At 33.4% G+C, this 25,959-nt stretch overlaps 2 protein-coding genes across 6 annotated transcripts; both read right to left on the bottom strand.

Annotated features, from left to right (window-relative positions):
* Positions 1 to 8,891: 8,891 nt before the first annotated feature.
* Positions 8,892 to 20,312, bottom strand: LOC120085017 (Tudor/PWWP/MBT superfamily protein). 5 transcript variants are annotated; one of them, XR_005483792.2, is made up of 14 exons: positions 19,858 to 20,312; positions 18,877 to 19,080; positions 18,604 to 18,785; positions 15,511 to 15,637; positions 15,237 to 15,407; positions 14,008 to 14,058; positions 12,338 to 13,888; positions 12,109 to 12,207; positions 11,689 to 11,762; positions 10,637 to 10,688; positions 10,174 to 10,546; positions 10,038 to 10,081; positions 9,607 to 9,678; positions 8,892 to 9,517 (listed from the first exon to the last, which is right to left on the bottom strand). XR_005483792.2 is itself a non-coding variant. In XM_039040835.2 (14 exons), the coding sequence occupies exons 1-14, from the start codon at positions 19,957 to 19,959 to the stop codon at positions 9,286 to 9,288; spliced, it is 3,048 nt and encodes a 1,015-aa protein (XP_038896763.1). In that variant the 5' UTR covers positions 19,960 to 20,312; the 3' UTR covers positions 8,892 to 9,285. The 5 variants fall into 5 exon arrangements, 2 of the variants coding, with proteins under 2 accessions (XP_038896763.1, XP_038896764.1); XR_005483791.2 differs by having other exon boundaries at positions 9,607 to 9,683; positions 10,174 to 10,260; XM_039040835.2 differs by having other exon boundaries at positions 10,174 to 10,260.
* A 1,072-nt stretch (positions 20,313 to 21,384) lies between these two features.
* On the bottom strand, positions 21,385 to 23,585 carry LOC120085047 (small ribosomal subunit protein eS12-like). Its single transcript, XM_039040883.2, has 5 exons — positions 23,482 to 23,585; positions 23,143 to 23,195; positions 22,325 to 22,613; positions 21,836 to 21,901; positions 21,385 to 21,737 (listed from the first exon to the last, which is right to left on the bottom strand). Exons 2-5 carry the CDS (start codon positions 23,148 to 23,150, stop codon positions 21,678 to 21,680), a joined length of 423 nt encoding a protein of 140 aa, XP_038896811.1. The 5' UTR covers positions 23,151 to 23,195; positions 23,482 to 23,585; the 3' UTR covers positions 21,385 to 21,677.
* Positions 23,586 to 25,959: the final 2,374 nt, after the last annotated feature.

Below are 25,959 nucleotides of genomic sequence, written 5' to 3'. Positions count from 1 at the left end.
ATGATATCTCCAACGAGATATTTTTCTTTTATCTCTATAAATCATCTATTTTAAATTTTTCTCTTGAATGAAATTGAATCAGTGTATTTAAAATTTTATTTTTATGCCTCCACTTATTTTTCCCTCTCTACACACCTTTTTATCTCTTCAACTCTTTAGGAAACAATTTTTTTTTTAAAAAAAAAAAAATCAATGATAATCATCAAACAATATATTTTATTTTATATTTTTTAAGAATAAAAAAGAAAAACTAGTTACCAAACATGCATGACTTGTTTTCACACGTAACCAACAAAAAACAAACAATAATAAGAATAGTTATCCAACAAGACCTAAGATTTTTCTCTATCTTGTAGATCTTTTTAGTGTTAGTTTTTATATTTACTACGTACAAAATTAAACCAAACAAAATCAGTAAAAGGGGTTTTTACCTAAAATGTTTTTAGAAAAGACACATATTACGCGTCTTGAATATTTTATTTTTTTACCAAAAAAAAAACTATTAGCCTCCTTATTTTTACTTAGCCATCACCTACGTTATATATATATATATAATTTATTTATTTATGTATTTCTTTCTCCTCCATGCATACTATCTCTCCCCCATGCATATGTTCTCTCTCCTCCAATAATATATTTCATATATTCTCTCTCCCATAATTCACCGTCATTTCTTCCTCTTCCCTATCTTTTCTCCTTCCGGTGATGTGAGTTGTAGGTGGTAGACAACGATGTGGGGTGAATTGATGGCTCAACACGAGGTGACACGAATGACTTGGGACAAATCGATGGTGCGAACAGCGTGGGACAAATCGATGGTGACAGATTGAGCATATTCGGTTGACGGCACGGCGGGACAAGCAAATCTGGTCAACAACGATGGGGAGAGAGATCCGTGGAGGTCATGGCTGAAGAAGAAGAGAAGAAGATAAAGGGTTATGTATTATAAATTCCCATATGAATATGGACTTTATTGTTTTCCTATTTTATTATATATTGTGACATATATGTACTTTTTTTTAGCTTTGGTAGGAAATTTGATATATACTATGGTATATGTATTCATTTATTTTATATAAACAAGTGTTTTTTTTTCTCATTTAGACTTTTATTTTATTATGATATATATACTGCGGAGTAAATGAAATTTATGAAGATTTATATACTGTAATATATTTCATATATTGGTTTATACTATGATTTATGTTAAGCATTGAATGAATCTTTAATTTATAAACCGTAGTATATTTCATATATTGGTTAGAATATTTTCAAATACCTAACAAAATATTCTAAGGTATATTTAAAATAATCATGAATCCGTCAAAATGTTCTAAGGTATATTTAAAATAATCATGAATCCGTCAAAATGTTCTAAGGTATATTTAAAATAATCATGAATCTATCAAAATGTTCTAAGGTATATTTAAAATAATCATGAATCCGTCAAAATGTTCTAAGGTATATTTAAAATAACCATTAATCCGTAATAAAAAAAACACTCAATAAATTGATATGTACAAATAAACAACGGAATATATTACATGTGCAGATGAACAAATAATGAAATATTTCACATAATAACAAAAGTCAACGTGAAAAACGAAATGGAAAATAAAATCATATTATATGTCATTTTCTCTCTCCAAAATAAAATGGAAAAAATATATCAAATGCATTTTATCTCTACAATCGAAAAGGGAAAAAAATCATAATAAATGTATGTTCTCTCTCCATAATAAATGCGTTATATGGTGATTTATGTCAAACATTGAATTTATATACTGTGATATATTTCATATATTGGTTATAATAGTTTTAAATTCCTAACAAAATGTTCATATTTTAAATAACCATGAATTCGCAAAAAAAGAAACGTGAAACCAATGAAAATAGAAAAAAAATCATTAAATGTATTTTCTCTATCCAATTAAATTAAATAAAGGAAAAAATTTTAACAAATAAATGCATTTTCTCTCCCCATTTGAAAATATGAAAAAAAAAATCATATCAAATGAACTTCTCTCTATAATAAATGGAGATCGAAGTCAATATAGGTCGGAGATCAGAGCCGTTATAGTACTGAGTTTAAAACCAATGAATGAAATGCTCAAGTCAAAGACTGAGGTTGGGACTAACGGAATCCATCGAAGCCAATAAGAGGCGGAGATCAGAGCCGTTAGAGCACTGAGTTTGAAATCGACGAAATGCCTCAAGTTAAAGACTGACGGCTGGACTGACGGAATCCCCAGGTTGCGCACTAAAATCGAAGCCAATAGGAGGCAGAGATCAGAGTCGTTAGAGCAATGAGTTTAGAAAATCGACGGAATGCGACGGAATGCTCAAGTCAAAGACCGAGGCTAGGATCAACGGAATCCTCAGGTCGCGTACTAAGATCGAAGCAATAGAGGGCGGAGATCATAGCCGTTAAAGCACTGAATTTGAAATCTATGAAATTCTCAAGTCAAAGACTGGGGTTGGGACCGACGAAATCACCAGGTCTCATACTAAGATGGAAATCAGAGCCGTGAAAGTACTGAGTTTGAAACCGAAGGAATGCTCAAGTTAAAGACTAAGGCTGGGACTGACGGAATCCTTAGGTCGCGTACGAAGATCGAAGCCAATAAGGGTGGAGATCAGAGTCGTTAGAGCACTAAGTTTGAAACCAACGAAATACTCAAATCAAAGACTAGGGCTAGGACCAACATAATTCTCAGGTCACGTACTATGATCGAAACCAATAGAGGGCTAAGATCAGAGTCACTAGAGCAATGAGTTTGAAACCGACGAAATCTTCAAGTCAAAGACTACAGCCAAGCCGACGGAATCCTTAAGTCATATACTAAGATAAAAGCCAATAGAGTGTCAAGATCCTTAAGGACTTAAGATAGAATCTTCAGGTCGCGGACTGAGGTCATGCTTATAGAAACCCGAAAAAAGAAAAGGGGCAATGGGGGCAAGTTAGTAAATTTGAAAAAGATATCCTCCAAGATTAAAAAAAGAAGGAAGGAGTGAGAAGTAAATAATAAAAAAATGGGGTTTAAGTGTAAAAAATGGGTATAGGAAAAAAAGAAAGAAGTAGAAAAAAGAAAAAGAGAGAAAAAAAAACAAAAGAAAAAGAAAAGGAAAAGAAAAGGAAAAACGGAAAAGGAAAAGAAAAAAATAAAACAAAATAGAAAAAAAAAAGAAAGAAAGAAAGAAAAGTTTAGAAGAAGAGGAGGGGATTAGGATACTGCAAGCGTTTGAGGTCCTATTTATAGAGGTTCTCCCAAATTCCGTGACAAATTAGAAAATCTAAATTAAATAAAGAATTGAAATAAATTATTAGATTTTATTAGATTTCCTAATTTGATTTTATCCTAATTTCAAATTAATTAAAAAAAAATTAAGGTCCTATTTAATTTGATTTTAGTAGATTTCGTCTCAAATTTATCTTCAAGTAAAATTTGGATAGGTAGATAAAATCTCACATCAAAATTTGGGCATATTCTAAATTCTATTCAAAATCAAATTTAAACTATGGAAATTAAAATTTGGTCATATTCTAAATTTTATTCAAAATCAAATTATTCAATTAAATTGTAAATAAAATCTCAAATTAAAATTTTGGCATATTTCAAATTCTATCCCAAATCTAAACCATCTAAATTTAAACTTTTATCCTCAAGTCAAATTAAATTAAGGGTAAAATCTCAAATGGATATAAAATTCAAATTTGGGCATATTCCAAATTTTATATCAAATTCATCTAAATTTAGGTTCTTATCTATATTTTCAAAACAAGATGGGGTAAAATCTCAAATTAGAATTTGGACATATTCCAAATTTTATCCCAAATTCAAGTTAGACTTATGTACTAAATTCATAGCTTGACTAACACATCAATTGAGGTCAAATTCAAGAACAAATATGTTTGAATTTCGATTACAACTTTATATTTTTCAAGATTTATCCATCTATATATGTGCATAAATCTTGAAGGAGAAATTTTGGACCAATCACAAATTGCCACGTTATTTACTAAATTAATGACGAAATTCCAAATCGTCAAATTTGGGATGAATTAAGAGTTGACGTGTGTCATAAATTGAAGTTGAAGCCAAATTCCGATGACGCCACGTGTTTTCATCATGACCGTTGAATCGGATAAAATTAATTTGGTCTAATTTGATATTATTATTTGGATTAAAGTCTAACTAAGCTCAAATCAGACCCAAAACCAATTAATTGGGCCCAAAGGCTGATCATCCAAGTAGATCAATAAGCCTAAAGGCCGATCATCAAGAAAATCAACAAGTCCATGAGTCGATCATCCAAGAAGATCATCAAAGTCTATATGGACAGCAACAATACGGGTGGTCAAAATAGGGATGGTCCTTCCCTAACTGAAGATGAAAGAGAACGCATGCTTTTATCAATCTTTGAAGCCGAATTGAGTGAGATGGAACCTATAAGATTAAGAGAGATCCGAAATCGTAAGCGTAGTATCTATCCATGCCATATTACTGCACTCAAAGCAGACATGCCGGTGGATATGGTTTCTACTTCTTAGATTAGTCTTCCCATTATCTTCTCTAACCTAGTCAAAAAAAGTATTACTGATTCCGAGGTTGTCGTGCTGACCGTACTAGTATTGGGGGTGAGAACCGGTGGCTGCTCACCCTCCGAATCTTCTGACCGCGTCATCTGAGACCGAGATCGGGTGCCATCTCTTTCTTTGTAGATGTAGATTTCCTTCCTGTGTTCTTAGTTGCATTGCATAAGGACTAACCGCTTTCTTGTTTGTGATTGCCTTTACTAAGTACACTAGATTCATTCCTTTTGCTCTCGAGATCCTAATGCCAACTGCAAGATAACATCAGAAGCGTCAATGCATCGTCGAATAGGTGGCAAGCTCAAAAGTCGATCATCCAAGAAGATCATCAAGCCCAAAGGCCAATCATCTAAGAAGATCAACAAGCCCAAAAGTCGATCATCCAAGAAGATCAACATATCTAAAAGTTATCATCGAAAAAGGTCAACAAGCTCGAAGGTCAATCATCCAAGAAGATCAACCAATTTAAATATTAAAGTTTATTTTAATCGCATCAAAGAATTATTGTATTAGAGATTATATTTTCTATACTGAAATTGATATAAATACAAAGTTCAAATCTTACGAGACGAAGTTTTTTTTTCGAAAACCTCATGCAAACAATGCCTCTAATATTTTTAGAAACCACTCGTTTTTTCTAATTTTTCTATTAAAATAGCAGTATTCATCTATTTAATCTGTCTACCATGGGCAAGCCGATTTTCAATCCTATCAACATTTAGCATAAATTTTGGCTATTAAAAATTTGGACAATTAATTCAATTACATTAATTAAACATGGTTTCTTTCAAAGAAAAATATAATAAAAAAGTGACATTATATTGGGAAAACTGGAAAATATGTTTGGGGCTCCTTTTTTATAAAAATATCTCTCATGGCTCTAAATTTTGGGTAAGTTAGTATTTAGTCCCTAAATTTTAAAATATTTTACTTTTAGTCATTAAGTTTTAAGTTCGATTTCAATTTAGTCTTTGGATTTCTAAATTTTACAATTTTACTATTGAGATTAATTTTTCAATTTAATCCCTAGATTTCAACACTTACATTGATTTTCACTAAATACTCACTTTCAGACTTTCATGTTCATATTTGTTAATTAATTTAAAAGAATTTTAATTAACTAAATTCACTATATTTTTTTATCACTATTAAAAATAATTTTAAACCCACACTTCATAATTATTATTAATTAATTAATAGACATTAAACACTAGATACTAAATTTAGTATTTAGTGCAAAGTAGGGACTAAAAGTCTAAATCTTGAAACCTAAGGATCAAATCGAAACAAAACTCAAATATCAAGAGTAAAATTATAACATTTTAAAACTTAAGGATTAAATTGAAATCAAACTCAAATTTTAAAGACAAATGTGTATTATTTTTAAATCGAGAGTCAAAAAAAGATATTTTTGCCCTATAATATTTTATGAGACCATGCTTAAAATTTTAGAAAAAAATAAAATAAAAGTAAAAAATCAACCCAATAACAACCATGTTATGTAATAAAGCATACGACTTTTTGTTGAGAAAATTAATCGGGTTAGCTTCAATTCACTTTATAATGAAGAATTGGAATTGTGTAAACAATAAATAATAATTTCTAATTCGTAAATTTAGTTGACTTTTTATAATATTTTTAGAAATAGATAGGTAATTTATTAAATAAGTATTTGAAAATTTCAAATTCCCTATTAAGAGAAAACCTTTTTTTCATTTAAGAATTAAATTCAACTAATTACCAACTATTTAACAATATAATTTTTTTTTTGGCACGAATCTCTAATTAACACATCTTACTCAAAGTTTGTATATTCAAATCTTTAATCAAAGTATAATAAGAAAAACCTATATATATATATATATATATATATAGTTTTCCTTAAACAAAAACTTAATAAAAATACAGTAATTTATCAAAGCAGATGCAAATTTTAAAATTAAGTAAGAAAATAGATTATTGGTAGTTCTGAACAACCTTCAAATTCAAATTAAGTGTTCAAAGTCAAAATTATTGATTTCAACTCAATTATGTATTATTAAATTTCCTTCTCTTTTTTAAAAAAGAAAATCTATTATGTATTTAAAATAAATGTAATGTAATGAAGTAAACAATAATGAATGATTACTTTTCTCCACATAGGTTTCGAAATTTAAAGGTTTTTTTTTTATAAAAAAAAAAAAAACATTTGAAATTAAAGGTTAATTTATTATGAAAAGTACATGGGAATCGAACTTCTAATTTTGAGATCGGTAGAACAAACTTTATGTTGATGAGTTATACTCGCGTTGCCCAGTTGTGAAAGGTATTTTAAAACATAATTTCTTATGGACAATATTTTAAATGAGTTTTAATGATGAACGATTAGCATTGTAGTAGATCATGTTCTTACACGTAACTCGCATAAATGTTATATCTACAATATTTTTCTTCTTCATCTATGTTTTCGAAAATTTAGAAAATTATAGATCATTCCATTTTTCATTAATTATACGTTCTCTCTCAAATGCTCAAATGTCGAGATTGATATTTGATAGCATATGTTTTATGTCAGATTAATTATGCTGAGCATTTTGACAATATCATTTCATTTAGGTCATATATTTTGTCTGATGAGTATAAATATTAAATATTAAATATTAAATATTTAGCAGTTAATATTTGAGATATTAAATATGTATTTGGATATGCAAAATAATAAATATCTATTAATTAAATATTATATTTATGTTGATAACTTGAACATAGTTTAATTAGTTTAGGTATATATTTTCTCAGAAAACAAAAAACGAACTAGTTGAAGCATATATCCTCAACCCGACAAGTCACGTGTTCAAATCTTTCGACCTTTAATATTAAAATTTTATATTAAAGAGCTATAAAACAAACAACCCCTAATAAAAAGTTTAATTTGACCAAAGTAAATATTGGCCAGTGACTTCGAATGGAGGAGAAAATTTTATAATTTATTATTTATTTATTAAAAAGGGTTTTGGTAGTTGACCCTAACCTTATTTAGCTTTTATAGTCATTTCAATCTACTAATTAATTATCATAATCAAATGAGATGAACTTTTTGTTTTAAATTTTGAAGTGATGGAAAAATAAATTTTTATAGGATGAATCAAACCAAATTATATAGGATTAGAATAATATTTTTCTTTTCAATTATCCAATTTTTAGTCTTTATACTCTAAAAATTTTTAAATTCATTCCTTGTATTTTTAATAAATTTTAAATCTAACCCTCTAAAGTTAATATTTATTGAAATTAGATAAATAATAAATGATTTTCATGCAAGAATTCACATGAATAAGATCAATTTTAAGATTTACTGCGAAAATTAGACATTTATAAGTTTAAATATTGAATAAAGAATGGAACAGACTAAAAGTGCACTCAACAAAATAATACTTTACCTTTATGGAAGTGGTACGGTCAATTAATTAAGAACTTAAGTTTTTTGACATTTTGTAGCCACTTGTGAGCAAATTTTTGGTAGCTGTGTTGAATATTTTTTTACCTAGGTTCTGTAATCTTAATGTCAAGTTTGAGTATTTTCTTTTTACTTGATTGTTAAATTATTAAACTTCCAACTTTTAGTTATCGTTGAATTATCCTTATATGAGCAAAAAATTCTTATTTAAAGCATATGTGATAGCAAGAGAATTCTATTTTAGTCATTTTAATCACTCATCACTACTTGTTTGATTCACAAAACTTCAATTTCATTTCTTTCTTACAGGGTACAATAGTTCGTTGAAAACAACCGAAACGAGCCAACTAAATTAATTTGGTTGAAAACCAACTCGAACCAACTATTCTCACACCCCTACTGATAATGAAGTCCCAACATCCTTAGAAACCTTTTGAAAGAAAGAATATTTAGGTAAAGGGATTGGTGAAGTACATTAATGCAACATGCTCCACAAAACAAAGCCAACAACTTAGAAATAGTGGAAGAGTGTCCCATTCAATAAAGGGCTATTGCCCCCTTAAGCAAATTCTTGTTGGGTCTGTTCTAATATGCTTCTAATGTTAACCATTCATTACAATTAACCAAAATTTCCAATCAAATTTAATAAGATTGAATACTTTTTTACATCTATATGCTCAGAAGTCTTGACAAACACAACACGGTGTAATGAAAGTCAAAACACCACCTAACAAAGAAAATGATGGCAACTACGTATGTTGCTCGTTTCAGAATTTCATTTTTTTGAATGAAAGTTCAGTTTCTTATAAAAAGATAATTATTCTAGGTTGAGTAAGAAGCTAGGCTTTCAACAGCTACAGATTTACGAAACAGCCACAGGTTACAGTGAGGAAGCTCGAAATTTCGGTATACAACCTACGTATTCTAGTGACTGATCTATGTCAATGGATCAACTGTTAAAACTTAAATTATCTGCACATGTTAGGATGAGCAGCTTTGACATAATAACTATCTGCTTTTGTTATCATTCAGCAACTGATTTACACATGGGAGGTTTATATATGGTGGCTCTACTGTTTACAAGACTGGTTAGATGAAAGACTGTTTTTCATTTCTACTTCTAAAGACACAAAAGAAAAGGAACTAAGCTGGCCTATGGTCTTTCCTAACTGGCAAAACGATGGTATGCAGTTCTCGTACCTCTAATACTGCTAAATTCTTGGTGGCAAGAGGTTCTTCTTTGTTTCTCGGGATGTTATTCCCTGCTTGCTGCATTCTGCTTGGACTTTAAGTTAATCTTTAGTCTACTGTTTTTTATCAAGTCTATGAGCTTTTTATCATTTCCTTTTGTACTATTATCGACGCTCCCTGCATCATCCATTGATTCATCGGAGATAACAGACTTCTTGAGCATGGAACTATTGGCAACTTTCTCGCTCGACTTTGCTGATTTAACTTCAGATTTCCACTTGGCTGAAGCTCTATCTCTGTAATTCCATGAAAATTATATAGAACTTGGAGTCCAAATAAGAATGTGAAATGAATAAAGTACACAATTGGCAAGCAAACAAGAAACCTTCTGGTTGAAGAACTGGTTTTTTCCTTCTTGTCTGATTCTGACATGTTTTTCCTTTTTCTCTTTCTCAGTCTACTCTAAATTAAAACAAAATCTCATGTCACAACAATATAAAAGGAGGGGGAACATAATATAGGTAAGCACAGAAAGGAGTTTTTTTAATATAATGCATGAAAAATATTAGTAGTTTAGTTATCAAAATAATTAACGACCAGAAACCCATATATGTAAGAACAGTAGCTTAATCCGAATCATTAATGAAAAATCAGAGGAAAGGTTCCAGGAGTTTCAATTCATTGAACACGGAAGGTGTCTTAGCTAACAATAACAAGTAGTTAATTTTCAGGTTCCATGATTCCAAATGCTTTAGCATGACAAAAACAAAAACAAATTTTCACATAGCAAATTATGGTTGTAAGAACGAAGCTTACATATCAGACGAAGCTTCAGATTTTGGGACATCCATTTCCTCATCCTGTATCAGAATAACAAAAACAGAAATCATATATAAAATGGCAATAATCAACACAGGAAAATATGCTAAAATAGTTTAAGTGAGACACCTACTCCAACTAGCAGAGGATCAGCACCAATGAGCTCATATCGTTGCTTTTTGAGGTTTAATATTTCTTCATCACCATCATCATATGACACCTTGACAAATAAAAGAGAAAAAGGGGGGGAAATATCAGAAACTACAAAAAGCATAAATAATGGAAGAGAAAAGGAAGGTAGCCTTTATTGAGATGTCAGAATGGATGGTTCAGTTCATCTGAGTATCATCCAATGATTGCTGCATCAGCAAGGAATGATTTTGTCCAAGTTGTCATTACAAGAACAAAGGAGGGGCAGAAAGCAGAATGGTCAAGGGATTGAGGCTATGAGAAGAGAAGGAATGACTGGTTACTGAACCAAAGGCGTGGTCATATGTGAAGTGAAGCTGTTCATAATATGAACTGGTTACAAAATTGGCAAAAGCATACACTCAGAATAGAAATAAATGGTTTGGGGCAGGCTAGGGTCATCTTGCCTTGTGCTTTTTCTTGACAGGATCAAAGCTACGAACAACGCCTTCATAAAACCTGGAAAACCAAAAAAAAATAAGACTTTAAAGTTTGTATCTATCAGGTTTGTTGTTATATAGAAACCTAATTGTGTAGCATCTATTGTGCAAGCATCCCCCACTAATTCTTCTGATATTCCTCTAGAACATAAGAACCAGAGACGATACACAAAACACCCAGACAATTAGAGAGCCATTCTTTCTATCTCTCTCTGGCCTTTCTCATACAGTTGTCCCCTCCCACTAACCATCTCTTGAAGTCAGTTCCCTTTTTCGCCTTTCTTTACATATTAACAGAAGGCAGGTGCTCTTCTTTTATTGTACGTTTATTGTAAACTGGGTCCTAGTATATGCTAAAAACAAACGTTCTTCTGCTACTTATCATCAATTAAAAGTTATGTAATGCAACTATTCAACGAGTCGATGATGTGACTATCCAGACTTCACTGGATACATGATATTTTAGGCCATGATCAATTGTAGCCCAAGTGGCTAAATTTTTGTTTAAGTTTCCCTTCTTAAGGACGAGATAATGCTTATAGGCATTGTTAAGAGTGGTTCAACAATGCCTATATCCACTAAAGCATATCAGAGCCGCCAATTCAGCCACAAAGAAAGATGAGGACAAAGATAATAATTGATTGCTATATTTTTCCGATATGTCAACTGTCTTGGACCGTGCACCATCATGACACACGACTCTCACCTATAATAAGCACTGAAAAATACATCATAACACCATTCTCCTATAAACATGGAAAATTGCAAGACCTCTTGAGGAATGCTGTTAATTTTGCCACATAAAGCACAACTATGGTGTCCTGTCCTCAGTACTCATTCAGCTCAGCATGCAAGTAATTATTCCTAAACATTTCATTTTCAAGTTGGTAATAAAATCTCGAGGGTTTAGTTTGGTTACTTTAACAGAGCAAGTAAAAAAAAATTGATAGAAATAGAGAAATAAATAAAGAGTTACTGATGTATAAAATGTCCAATCAGCAAGTTCATAAAGTACTCACATCCTGTCCAGGGGCCACCAAACCTTTATTCTCCTACCAACCAATTCCTCTCCAGCACTTGATATGCCCATTACCTGAAATGAACTTAAATAATACAAGTTAGCAGAAGCCACAAAAATATATCTTTAAAAAAAAAAGGATATCCATCTGATTGAGGAATCAGGATTTTCTTTGTATGTGTAAAAGGTTAACATACTACAAAGTATAATCCACTTATCTATGTGATATAATAGCAATGCCCAAATAACAGCCTATGACTTTAGCTTCCAAGACTGATACTTCAATCAAATTCTCACATGTACCTCAGTGACGATGTTATATGAAAATAAACAGAGACAGAAATGTCTCAAGAAAGTACCCTCAAAGCATGTGAGTGTCATAGTTATGGAAGTGGACAAAGGAAGATTATAAAAGTCTTACCTCTTTTTCCACAATGGCATGCTTCCTTGTAGCTTTTGCCTGGGGGGTTTCTTCCAAGTAATCATCACCATCTAACTTGGCAGATTTGGAATCTTTTACCTATTCAGAATGTGGAGAGACGCCATAAGGTAGTGGAACAGAAGAGTAAAGGAGAGTTTTTATTAAATATGTACTTCAAGTTCAACATGTGGTTAAGTGATGAGTAAGGAAGGAAGAACATTTGGTGTACCTCACAGGTTGATGGTTTATGAATGTTCTTATCCATATTAGTATCGATGGATTTCACTATAACATCTTTTTGGACTACTGACCCATCCCCATTGGTGCTCTTCACTCTCAACTTCATAACCAAATGCACTGACCGTTTTTCTTTGTAATCAGAGGGAACAGATACTTTCTCTTCTGAAACAACACATCCAGGATCATGGATTGCTTTATCCTTCTTAGACTTACCAACTTTAGATTTCTTTGACCTTGCCTGAGCTTTTTCTTCCATCATTTTCATGTGCTCATTTACCACTTCATCTTCCGATTGTACAGATTTCTCTTCAGCATGTGCAGAAGACTCCTTCTCTACTTCTGTTGTCAAAGAATCCCTTTGTACTCTAGGGCCTACAGAAGAAAATTTAGTTGCCTTATCCTTCCTAGACTTACCAACTGTAGATTTCTTTGACCTCGCCTGAGCTTTTTCTTCCATCATTTTCATGTGATCGTTTACCACTTCATCTTCCAATTGAAGAGGTTTCTCTTCAGCATGTGCAGAAGACTCCTTTTCTACCTCTGTTGTCAAAGAATCCTTTTGTACTCTTGGGCTCACAGAAGAAAATTTAGTTGCCTTATCCTTCCTAGACTTGCCAACTGTAGATTTCCTTGACCTCGCCTGAGCTTTTTCTACCATCGTCTCCATATTCTCATTTACCACTTCATCGTCAACTTGTATACGTCTCTCTTCAGTATGGGAAGAAGACTCCTTTCCTACCTCTGTTGACAAAGGAGCCTTTTTTACTTTTGGGCTTACAGAAGAAAATTTAGTTGCTTCATCCTGCCTAGACTTACTAGATTTCCTTGACCTCACCCGAACTTTTTCTTCCATCTTTTTCATATTCTCATTTACCACTTCATCTTCAGATTGCATATGTTTCACTTCAGCATGTGCAGGAGACTCCTTTTTTTCCTCTGTTGGCAAAGAAGCCTTTTCAACTCTTGGGCCTAAAGGAGAAAATTCAGTTGATTTATCCTTCCTAGACTTACCAGCTTTAGATTTCCTTGACCTCACCTGAGTTGTTTCATCCATCTTTTTCACGTTCTCATTTACCACTTCATCTTCAGACTCTATGTGTTTTTCTGCAGCATGTCCAGAAGACTCCTTTTCTACCTCTGTTGGCAAAGAAACCTTTTCTACACTAAGGCTTACAGGAGAAAATTTAGTTTCTTGGTCATTGGACTTTTTGCGATTGGATAGCCTGGACCTTTCCCGTCCTTTTCCGATCCAATAATGATCATAGCCTTCATCTGGATTCATTAAGGAGTTGGGTTTTCTGCCTCGTTTCTTTGGTACAGAGTCTAATGTGTCCTCTGCCTTCATAGATTCTACACTGTCAGGTATTTTGGTTTCTGTCATTTTTGACTGTTCACTACATTTCTGTGATTTTCTTGAGGATGCCTTCAGTCTGTTGTCATTCCCCGCTGCAACTGTACCATGGGATATCAACGATTCAGAAGCAGCATCAGTTCGAGGATTCTCTTCAATACTTGCATCTGGTGTATGCGTCTGTGTCACCTATTTAGCAGCAGGAATATATACAAGTTTGTGATTTTTTTTTTTTTTTTTTTTTTGGGGGGGGGGGGGGGGTTGGGGTTGTGGCAAGGATTGTTTGACATATAGACATAGACACATACCAGCATTGGCTCGTTCGAATTCATCCCCTTCTCTTCGATATTTTCATTTTCCTAAAGCATTCAATCAAATGTCAGAAAAGAGGAACCAAATCACAGAGCAATATAGTTCTGTTGTATCAGATAACACTATTTCAGTTCGTCTTAATGGCCAAAGATGCACTTTTCCCTTTCGTACCAATCCTTCCTAAGTTCATCTCAAAACCAAAAGATAAAGAAGGGTGGGGACCTCGGGTTCATATAGTTAAAAATACCATGTTTAAATAAATGGAAAGGGAGTTCTGATGTATTATTAACTAAACCTTGACAACGTATACGCAGATAAAATATCTCAGCTATTACATTCTTTCTCCCTTCTCAAGCTCCAAACAGTTAAATGGCAAATAATTGATAAAACTTCATTAGCAGCATAATCTTGGCAATCTGGAAGATTTTAATAGGGAAGAAAAAGGCAAGAAATTACATTGCACTTCTCTACCATTGTTAAATTCCACGAATAATTAGTTTCATAAAGGATCATCTCATAAAGACCAAAGTTTAGTTAGTCAGCTTCAAAGACAATATGAAGACTGAAGAGGAATGAATATATTTAGGTTAAGACATGGGGTTACTTATGAGACCTAGGGAAATAAATTCTCAAAAGGAAATGTGAGAGAGGCTGTTTGATGTACTGCTGCATACTTGATCCATCAAATGATGAAAATTGTTACTCATTAAACCACCATTTCAATGTTTGCTTTTTAATTAACAAATGAAAATAAACAAAGATGAATTCATGGCAGTCATTGCCAAATATTTGGTCCATTTTCAGAATGTTTAGATTATTATCATTGCAGTCTTGAATCAATTGACAGAGACATTTTGACATATCTTAATGTTTCTAGGTTAAAAAATGAATAAGAAATCTATTACGCCAGGACTTTTAATGAGAAGAGGTGAGCTCATGGTGGTGATCCTCAGCTGGTTAAACGAGAGTCTGCTTCTAAAACAAGAAAGCAGATCAGGGATTGGTAATTTATCCCTTAAGAACGTGGCTCTTTGAACAAAATAGTCTGTGGCATTTATCCTTGGAGCCTGATGCCCTTTCGCACAAGACTGTGCCAAGTAACTATAGATTCTCAAACAAATGTATTAACTTTATGATGCAGTTATCTGTATACGACAGTTCTAAATAGCACCAATTCAGATCCATATGAAATCAAGAACTTTCTGGATTAGTCAGTACAACTCACCAAATGATCCGCAGCATCAGTTCCATTTTGGCATATAGACATAACTATGGGATCATAGTCATCCAAAGAAGCACCAAGAGACTGAACTGCACCCATAAGATAGGGCTGGAGCTTAGTAGCACAGTTGGACATAACCTTTTCTCCCAGTTTCCATGAAATAGAAGCTGCTTCCTATAATAATGGGCAAACCAATTAATTGATGATAATATAAAAGAAATAAGGTTGGGACTAACAAACAAGGGAGATCAAGATATTAAAAATATAATAATAATACCTGATTTTCCTTCCTGACGCTAGCTAAAATAGGCCTGAGAAGATCTGGGGAGATTTCTTCACTTTCATCTAAGACATTAGTCATAATCGCTTCCATGGCTGAAAAAACAGCAGTTGGATGGTTGGACCTTAGAATTTGGAGAAAATAAATCAAGATTAGAAGAAGAAAATAGAGCTTAAAAGAAGAAATATAACATCAAGATCAGTGCAATCTAACCAAATCAAAATGATACTCCTCTCTTAATCACTACGCCAATACATTCATATATTTGTAGAGAACCCTTTACTAATCTCAAATTATTATCAATTTGATAAATCAAATGCCTAAGAAATCATCTTCAGTCAACACATCAATAAAGATCTAATCCAAACTTTCCAAATTCCATCGATATCTAAAGCTGATTTAAGATCTCGCATTTACTTTACCAATATAAATGTCGAGTCTACAATATCTTGCATGGTACTGAAACCATGCTTGTGAGGTCAGTAATGTCTATATTCATAAAAAGTTCTTACCAAATAGAACAGCATAAGCTGAGTTTTAGGACACATTTCAAAACTGTCACATAGCTTTGGTTTGCAGTGTTTTGTATAAACGAGCTGGCAAGATCTCAAATCATCAATATTGAGGGCAATCCCTGAATGCAAACAAGAACATGAAGAAGTCGTTTGGTTGGACGGAAGAGAGGGGGTGGTAAGTCATCAGTTAGACAGGTTCTTGCTATCGATGGGATGGGTAGAGTTTTTTCTGAGTCCTATACAAGTCTTGGGCCCGAGATTTACCTTCGATCATTGCCCTCTTCATCTGAACTCTGGAAGGATTTCTTGGAGGTTAAATTTTTTTAGGTTCAAGAATATACAAGCCTTGGACCCGAGATTTACCTCCAATCATTGGCCTCCAAGCCTGATCTCTAGAAGAATTTCTTGGGGACCAATCCATTTAGGTTCAAGAATATGTGGTTGTCCCGCCCTGACTGTAAGGCATCCATTTCCTCATGGTGGGGTGTGAGAGTTGATGGGGAGTGGGAGAGTTTCTGCTTCTTGAGGAAACTATGAGCCCTTAAAGGCATTTTAAAGGATTGGAATCTTACAGTTCTTAGAGATATCAAGACGAGGAAAGTTGAGATCGTGGAAAGGGTTAGAGTGATTGGTGGATTTGAGGAGGAATTTGTCGAGGGCCTAATGGTTTCTTGATAGTTAAGTTCCTTTGCGAACCTTAATGGTATTTTTATTTATCTTAAGATTAATAGTAGAAGAAGTTTTTATTTGGCCTAGTGGTGTTGTTCTAAGCAAAATTCTTGGGCCTCCTTGGTAGGTTGTAAGGTGGGTCAGCTTCCTTCCTCTTATCTTGGGCTTCAATCACAAGGTAACCTGAGGAGCCAAGTGTTTTGGATAAGATCCAAAAACAATTGTTTGCTTGGAGAAGGGTCTTATTCTCTAAAGGGGAATGCTCACTCTTGATGAAGAGTGTTGAGTGAGATTCCCAGTTATTTCTGAACTCTCATCAAAATTCCAATTTTTATGTGTAAGTGCATTTAGAAAGTGATCATAAATTTTTTATGGGACGGGGTTGATGAGGAGGGAGGGTCCCGTCTAGTTAACTGGGAGGTGGCAGTTAAGCCAATGGAGTTGGGAGGCTTAGGGATTGGTAGCTTAAAGATTACATAATGAGGATTTGTTGGCTAAATGGTTGTGGCAGTTCTTCATGGAGTCAAACGCTTTGTGGCACTAGTCGTGAGTTGGTATTGCACGCACTCTTTTGAGTGGGCAGCAGATACTGGTACCAAAGGGCCTAATAAAAACCTCTGGAAAGTGAGTGCCTTTGGCTTCCAATTTTTTACCCCGTTTATTAGATGTTCTGTTGAGGAGCGCATGAGCGCAAGTTTTTGGGAGGATTGGTGGGTGAAAGATAAGCCTCTTCAGCAGTTGTTCCCTTGCTTATTCGATCGTTCAAGTAAGAGGTTTCATTTTGTAGCTTCTATATTACCGACCTCTAATTCCTCCTCCTCCTTGTCATTAGGCTTCAAGCGCCGTTTTCGAATAGAGAGGCGCTAAATGTTGTCAATTTGCATTTTTTTTTAAAATAATCACTAGGTGCTTCAAGGGAAAAGGGATTCTAGGTTTTGGATTCCATATGCCTCTAGGGGTTTCTCAAGTAGTCCCTTATATCACGTGTTGTCTGTCCCTTCCTTGCCCCCAAACCACCTCTACTTTCTCCTCCATCTTGAAGGTTAAAGTTTCTTGTATGGCAGGGTTTACAATGGGAGACTTAACACTTCGAATCAGGTTCAGAGATACTCTTTCACGTGTTGTCTATCTCTTCCTCGCCCCAAACCGCCTCTACTTTCTCCTCCATCTTGAAAGTTAAAAGTTTTTTGTATGCACTTCAGATCAGGTTCGGAGACACTCTTTCCTTGTTTTGTTTTTGCAATGGTGAATTCTTTGTTGTCATCAGACTGAGGATTTGCATCATTTGTTGAGAAGCTATTAGTTTGTCCGGTCCCTTTGGTGTTGTTGGTTGGAGACATTCGATTTGTGCTTAAAACAGAATTGAGATGGTTATGCTATTATTGAGGAGGTGTTGTTGGTTGGAGACACTCACAATTTGTGCTTAACCCAGAAAAGAGATGGCTATGCTATTATTGAGGAGGTGCTCCTACGCTCACCTTTTCAGGAGGACAATTTTTTTTGGGGCAAGCTGATGTTTTGGTTATTTTGTGGAGAGTTGGCTCTTCAGTTACTAGGATTGTGTATCTATAATCTTAGTTTTTCTTTTATTTGGATTGGAGTCCCAGTCTGTAGTTTTTAGGTCTTTTTTTTGTGTATGTATATTCAATTTTGTTCCATGAAAATTCAGTTTCTACCCAAAAAATGATAATAATCACATGAAAAGAGTAACCAAATGCTTTTGAAAGCTTTTAAGACAGGTTTGCTTGAAAAGAAAACTACAGTTTCAACAGGTAATTCCCAAAAAAGTTATCACTATCAGAGCATGAAAAGAGAATTTCATAAAGTGCCAGGAAACTAATTGAAGAATAAATTTGGATAACTGTGGTATAATATTCTAAACATCAACCATTTTTATGACCTTTACCTAATGAGTTCTAGGAAGTCCTGGAACATCTGAAGAATCAAAGTATCACACTCCAGATCCAGCATCACCAAGCACAAACGGACCTTCGCAACAGCATCAAGAATGGATAAAGCCTTTGTATAACAACGACCAGATACATTTGACAACTTTCTAAAAGCTTCTAAAGTCAATTGAAAGATCACCTGCACCAGTAAAAGTGGAAAAAAAATAAATAAATAACTAAAAAAACACACACGGAACATGCATTTCAAGAATGAGCAACTTAACAGATACCTTCATTTTTTCATCATCATAAGGGGCATCTGGCGCAGTTATTCTTGTTATTTCAGTAATGCAGGATGTTACTGTAACCTTCACATCCTCTTCTGAATGCTTCAAAAGCTTATCCGAAATTAACACCTTCATTAAGGGCAGGAGTGCATCTCGCATAGATCTCGTTGGCGATTGCTCCACATTTGTTAAAAGACACTCCGCTTTCTGAATAAAAATTGCAAAAGAGGACAGCTTTTGTGATATCGACTAAAAACTAGTATTAAGGACAGAATTAACATTATTAGACTAATAACCCCAATGGGGAACAGAAATGCTTCAAAAAACCAAGTCCTAGAGGAAGAAAGGGAGTGTGGTTCTTCAAACGTATTATCATCATCATGAACAATAAAGAACAAACCCTTTTGGAAGAAACGCTAATAAAATGCTTTCTTAAACAACAATTTTAGATTTCTCAGGACCAAATTGACTACATATCCGAATACCATGAAAACTTTGGAAAATGTTTCTTGTTGAGTAAAGGAAATTTTCGCCATGCCAAAAAGTATATTAGACTTGCCCTTCATCTGAAAAAACATTAAAAAAATTGGGTGGAGGCACAATGGCCAGTAATCTATGTCGTGAATAAACATTATGAGAAGGTACACCACACCTATCATGAATCCCTAAGGGGGGATAACTATCTTTGGAATATTTCTATCATCGTGTATTTCCTATTCCTTGTTCAAAACTAAATAAATTGCAAAAGACCTTCAAATCATAAATTGTTATGGGCGCAAGTGAAAAATGCGTAATAATTTGTACCCCAATCCCTATCAGCCCATCAATAGATATGAGAAGACAGTTCGTATCATGAAGAAAAGCCATAAACCATTTGAAATTCTTGAAAATTAACCAAACCCCAGAACGAAATTATGCACAATAAGAGATATAAAAAGCTATGCAATGGATAAGAAAAGAAAAAATATAAAAACACATTCTTACATCAAGAGCTTTGAGAAGCGCATCAATGGAAGAAGGGGGATTTGAAAGCTCACTCCCAATCTCCTTAAGCTGCTCTTCGAGCTCTTTCTCAGACAAGTTCATATCCAAAAGCTTAGAAGGAGAATCTCAATTCAGGCAAAGAAATCGAGTCATACCACCAAATACAGAGCTATGTCTTCTTCTTCAAAGGGTGTTTCGAGCAAAGTGTTGGGCATGCAGAGAAATGGGCAGTTTCGGATTTCGCCCTTTGAATCAATTCTAGTTCATTCTTTGAGCTTCAAATCCGATAGATACTGTGGGTTTTGCAAAAAAGTTCATTTTTTTTTCCCTCGTTTCTTGCTCGTTCGCTTTCCCCTTGGCGCCCTTTTTGCTTTGGTTTTTGGCGCAGATTACTAAGCCATGGTTGAATTTGAGTGTGGTCACGTTCAAATTATCATTATTCGTCAAAAAGGAACAATTTTCATTATAATTTTGAGTTTATAACAGTCGAAATGTCTTTTTGTCGTCTTTTTTAGCATCAAATACTGAAATTGCTTCTAAATTCGAGGCATGTTCTTTAACATATTTGTTCCGAATCCATTTTCATGTTTCCCACTTAACTAAAATGAGTATGATTTATATTTTTTTTCTTGAAAACTTCATGTCCATAAATAAGCACTGGTTTCATTCTTATAATTTAATTGATATGACATCATTTGTTTGTCATCTTATCTCTTCAAATATTGCAAAGTACGAACCGGCTCGATTGCTTAAAATTTAACTTTATTACCATTTTGTAAGCTCGTTTTTGTACTAAAAATTAACTCTAAAGTCGCTTGTTTTACTTTTTGTTGGGTTTCAATTATTAAAAACCATTTTTATATGAGAAAAAAGAAATTCAACTAAATTATTTGTCACTTGATTTCTTCATGCAAATTCAAATTGCTTTTTAAAATGATAATTTCAAAATATACCCCAACCTCCTTTTTTCCTTCAAGTAGGTCCGCTCACTTGAAAGTTAGGTCAACAGAAAAGTTGCCATATTCTAGGAGTACAAACTATGTGATTGAATAAATCCACCTCGAGATGTTGCAGGTCAAGGACTCCTCCTTGGTCCCCCTTTCTCGCATAAAAGGGATAAGAATTCGAACACGCCGCATTTCTCCAAAAATATGAAAAACTGGAGGACTTTGTACCATCCATTCCAATGTAGTTGAATTCTATTCAACAAAGCCAGGTATCTCACAACACAAGTAGACCATCCGACTGTAACTTCCAACTGTCAACTTATTAGAAGCATATTTGGATTCACATTCTAAGCACTTAAAAATACTTTTTGTTCACTTAAAAAACGCCTTTTTAAAACATTCAGAAAGTCAGTCTAAACGGACTTCAAAACTTGTATCAATATTAAATTTTCAAAGATGGCCTTGTCTGCAAGTTCCCACCCTCCTTTCAACAGCAAAACGATAGACCTTGATCTTCAAATGAGGGCATAATTGCCATTTTGAAACAAATTAGAAATCACCCACAATAATAGAATGGAAGTAGATAAATCTAAATATGAATTCAGCAAGAAAGATGATAAATATTCCACTTTTCCCATGGGCAAGGAGACTCTTGATGAATAAATTGTTCTGTTGGCCGGAATGATAATGAGCTCCACATCAATGGACTCAGAAGATAAAAACTAGTCTTTCCAATCAATCAACAAAGAAAAACACATTATAGGGGTGAAGGTGTTAAGCAACAACGGTGCACCAAATCTAAACATAACTAACGATCAAAAACTTTCTAAGTGAGACCAACAACTGTAGTCTCGACAGACACCATTTCGATAATCAATTTGAACTCACATGCTTCTGGACGATGTGAAGCGCCTCGTGATCTTCCCCAAAGTCCTGGGGATAACACATAAAAAAATTCAAGTAAACAGATTGTTTAATAAGAGAAGGAACAGGATATTTGCTATGGAAGTGAATGGACATATATATGTTACCTTAACTACAACACAAGAGCAACCAACAACTTTCCTAGCCTTTCCTTCGGAATCAATTTTGCATAGCTGCATTAGACCAAATATGAAAAAAAAAAATGACTTATTCTGAACTCACATAAGCTTTTGCTAGTAATATAGGTAAATGTATATTAATTGCACCGTTATATCAAACTCAAACTGATGGTGCAAGAAAGCAAATATTAGAACTAAAAGGCAAAAACAAATTTTTCATGGTAGTGTTGGCAGTTCACTTCAAGTGAGGATCAAACAAATTCTCTGGATTTTGCATATATACATTTTGTTTATATCCTTGCATATCAGAACATGTAAAACAGTAGCTAAATATTGACAGGTATCAATCTTGGTACAATGAGTATAATACAGTGCATAATGGGGCCAGATATCAACAAAAGGAGAGCAAAATGTAAACCATTTTACTGTAGATTGAATGTTAAAAAAAATGTGTTTAAATAAAGATTGAACGCTTACACCGGCCCACTCCCCAAGGGTTTTTGCACTTGGGACTGTCATCAAGTTAACGTTGTGCTCCGCACAAAGAGCTTTGACAAGTTTAACATAATCTGGCTGGTTGCAGTCTTCTCCCAAGACACAGAGCTGAGCAGCATGCTTCTCAATAGCTTTAGCACTCTCATGAAGGCCTCGAACAAGCCCACCGTGAGCCAACGATTTTCTAAGAACAAGTTGCAAAGCAGTCTCAATGTCCATCGGCTCACCTAGAGCTGGGACAGGAGCCTCAGCCACAACTGCAACTTCATCACTGCAAAAGAAATCAAGTCAAAAGGGAATACAACACCCCTCTATGACATGCTTTTGTCAACAATGGAAGGCAATTGCATATTCAATGACGCAAATCTCATGACACTACCCATCAAAAGCCTCAAATTCAATAGTAGTTCACCGCTGAACGTGTAATATAAGCATCTTGACTCCCCAGCAACTATTAATCCCATACAAAGAACTATTACAGATCATCGTTTACATCACATTTTGTACTTCAAACTCTACATTTTATATGACCAATAACCAAAACATTTAATTTGCATCTCAAGTCTTCAAGATTGATTCCTTTATCGCCTTCACCAATCAAACTTCCAACACGTATCTTATTCATTATGAAAAATAGCAAACATTCTCGAATAGTCAACTAAAAGCAGCAGATTCTACTTCTAACAAAACGAAGGCATCGTAAATTTCCATGATAATGAGAACACGACCAAATATATCGCAAAAAAAAAATGGCAATTAACAAGGAAGTTAGCCATAGTCATAAACAAATTTCCACTCACGCTGACATTTTTCTTCTTGATTAGAAGTTCTTCCTCCCCGTTGCAAGAAAAAACTGCAAAAAAAAATAAATAAATAAATAATCAGATAAAATGAATATAAGGAACCCTATAACAGCCAGTCTGAATCAAGAACAAAGACTTATAGAGTAAACCACTAATCAGTTCCGAGTTTCTGTTATGATAATTAAAAAAACAACTTCGAGATGGAAATATGAGAACAGGGGGGTAAAATGAGACGATCTGTGTATCTGTGAACGAAAAGAAGCGGATAACAATGAACATGCGGGAGGAGAGCTAGAATTGCTTGCCGGAGATTTAGAGAGAGAGAGAGAAGCTTACCAGAGATTGAGAGATAGCGGCGGCGGTAGGACAGAGAAGAGAGGAAGTTTGTAGAGAAGATTAGGGGTTTATGAAAGTTTTTGGTATCATATAAATGGGCTGGTTTATTGGGCTCGGTATTGGGCCCAGTACTTTCGAATGTTCTTACTTTGGGCACTTTACAACCTAAATTGTTGGAAAAAAAAAAATTGGAATTGGAATATGTAGGCACGATTTATGTTCCGTTTGGAAAAATATCAAAACTAGAAAATAATATGATTTTTAGCAAATTATATGTAGATCATGTATAGGATATTTTTGAAGTTTTTGTTTTGCTCTTAGTGTGGTCGTTTGTTTTATAATTCGTGTTCTTAAAATTGTATCGTAATTGTTGAAGTTGAATTAAATATATAGTTATGATACAATATAATTGGTTGGGCTTCTGTTATCAAATTGCAATCTAATTAATTCAATAAAATAACAATTAATGGCTCCTTTCTAATTTTTCTCACCAATTTGAATTTAAAATTTATTTTATATTGGTAAATAATATTCTATGTAACTATTTTTTTAATTAATAATGATTAACGAAAATTTACTCATTTTTCTCCAAATATAAATTTAAATTCTAATATCGTATTTGATTTATTCAAACTAATTTTTAATTTTACTTTTTCAAACACATTTTTTATATTTTTAAATATTTGTTACCAGATTTGACTCTGTCTACATATATTTTTCATCATTTTGTACGCATCCTTGTCAAATTAATTTTATCTTTTTCGTGTTTTCAAAGTTTTCGAATTATGTACTATTAATTTCGAATTTTATATCTATTATTGTCATATTTAAATCAACTTAAATCTTTCTTAATCAGTATTTTTAAAAAAGTGTTTACTATTGACTCATAAATTTTTAATTTAATTTTGCTTTATCGTGCTTTCTTCCCTAGTTACTATTTTTACGTTTTAAAGTGAATTAGGTTTATGTTTGATGGTATATGGGATTAGAGTTCTCATTATCATGATTTTTAGGTTGTTAAGGTGTATATTTCGTCAAACTCATCATTTCAACAATTTGTGAAACATATTCAAGGTAAGCTTTTTTCCTAAAGCAATCTAACTATATCACAGTTGATAATGTACCAAGATGGTTCCAACAATTATAATCTCATTAGGATTGTTGAAGATAAGAATTTTGCGATTGATTCGATTTTATCTGTCTGCCCCCAAAATGATATATGTGTGGTTGTTGAGCATGGTTCGAGTTGTGGAAATACACTGTATTCGAATAATGAATAGTCAGATCCTTCTCCCAACCTTATGAATGCAATATATGTATTCAAATCATGAGTTAGCAGGAATGAAGGGACAGTCCATTTGCTTACTTGTTTTTTTTTTCCCCGTTATTCCAGTAGCTCTTAATTTTCACCAACTTTAGTTCTTCCTTCAATTTTCTCTTTTTTCATAATTTTAGTCTTTCTTCGAATGCATTTGAATGTTTGATTCATTTCAAAATTTATGAGTTAAAAGTCAGTTATAAATAGAGGTATAATCAATTTCTATTTTAGAATCCTAAAAAGTAAGGATAATATTTTGTATATAAAAGTTTTATTTAATTTCCCTAAAGATCATAATTAGTTTAAAAACATAATCGTATTCCTATATTTTAAATAATAAGTAGGTAAATATTTATTTATATTTGAAAAAATAAGAAACTCTCTATATGTCATATCGAAAAATGTTGGTTCATCACTTCCGTTCATACCCAAAAGAGTGGAAAAATATGTGCAGAGCAGTGAATGCACAAAATGAAAGATTGGAAAATGTTTTAGGTTTGTTTACCTATGGAAAAGGTTGTTGATACCGTCGATTTTGTGATCCGACAATAGAGATAGGTTATATTTGCCCTTCCTCTTGAAAACGAATTAGTAAAGTGTAGGATTGATATGACAAACTAGAGGGAAATGAATAGGGTTTAATATGAATGAATGAAATTTCATAGCGGAAGCGTGTGAACGTATGTGCCAATGTAATTCAATTTGAACAACTTGAAGCGACATAGAAAATATAGAATAATATAATAAACATTTATAAATTACAACATGTTTCTAAGGAGAAAAAGATGAGAAGAACTAACCCTTGAAGACTTTTCTTCTCGTAATTCCTCTCATCGAAATTGAACAACATGAATGCAAATCTCTCTTGAACAGGAAAACGCCTCTCATGAGCAAACAAGTCACGAATAGAGGATACCGCCACTTGGTTTTCTCACTATTCTCTGGACAAATAATAAAGAATGCTAATAGGTCTCCAATTATGTGGCAATATCAAGAAAGAAAGAATAGAGGAAATACAGTTGAATCAGTTAAGAACGACTTCCAATTCTGTTGGGAGAGGTGGAGGTTTAAAGAAGAAAGACACGGAAAGAGAGGATAGTGAAGTTTGAATATCAGGAGGAAGGAAGAAGGGCTCTCGAGAGTGGGAGTTCATAAGTCTT

Source organism: Benincasa hispida, chromosome 9 (genome assembly GCF_027475165.1).
Source record: "Benincasa hispida cultivar pf3 chromosome 9, pf3_genome.v1.1, whole genome shotgun sequence".
NCBI classification, from domain to species: Eukaryota; Viridiplantae; Streptophyta; class Magnoliopsida; order Cucurbitales; family Cucurbitaceae; genus Benincasa; species Benincasa hispida.
This window is presented reverse-complemented; position numbering and strand designations above follow the sequence as displayed.

Bases quoted from the DNA above. Each gene is read 5' to 3' on its own strand.
- LOC120085017 (XM_039040835.2), bottom strand. From the start codon at position 19,959: ATGAACTTGTCTGAGAAAGAGCTCGAAGAGCAGCTTAAGGAGATTGGG. The intron at 15,638-18,603 runs GTAAAGGTCATA...CCAAATTCTAAG, and splicing joins GACTTCCTAGAACTCATTAG to GTCCAACCATCCAACTGCTG. The intron at 10,261-10,636 runs GCAAGATGACCC...TTATTTGTCAAG, and splicing joins CTGTCAAGAAAAAGCACAAG to GTGTCATATGATGATGGTGA.
- LOC120085047 (XM_039040883.2), bottom strand. The intron at 21,902-22,324 runs GTAAGCGTTCAA...GGTCTAATGCAG, and splicing joins CCCTTGGGGAGTGGGCCGGT to CTATGCAAAATTGATTCCGA. The intron at 21,738-21,835 runs GTAACATATATA...TGTTATCCCCAG, and splicing joins GCTCTTGTGTTGTAGTTAAG to GACTTTGGGGAAGATCACGA.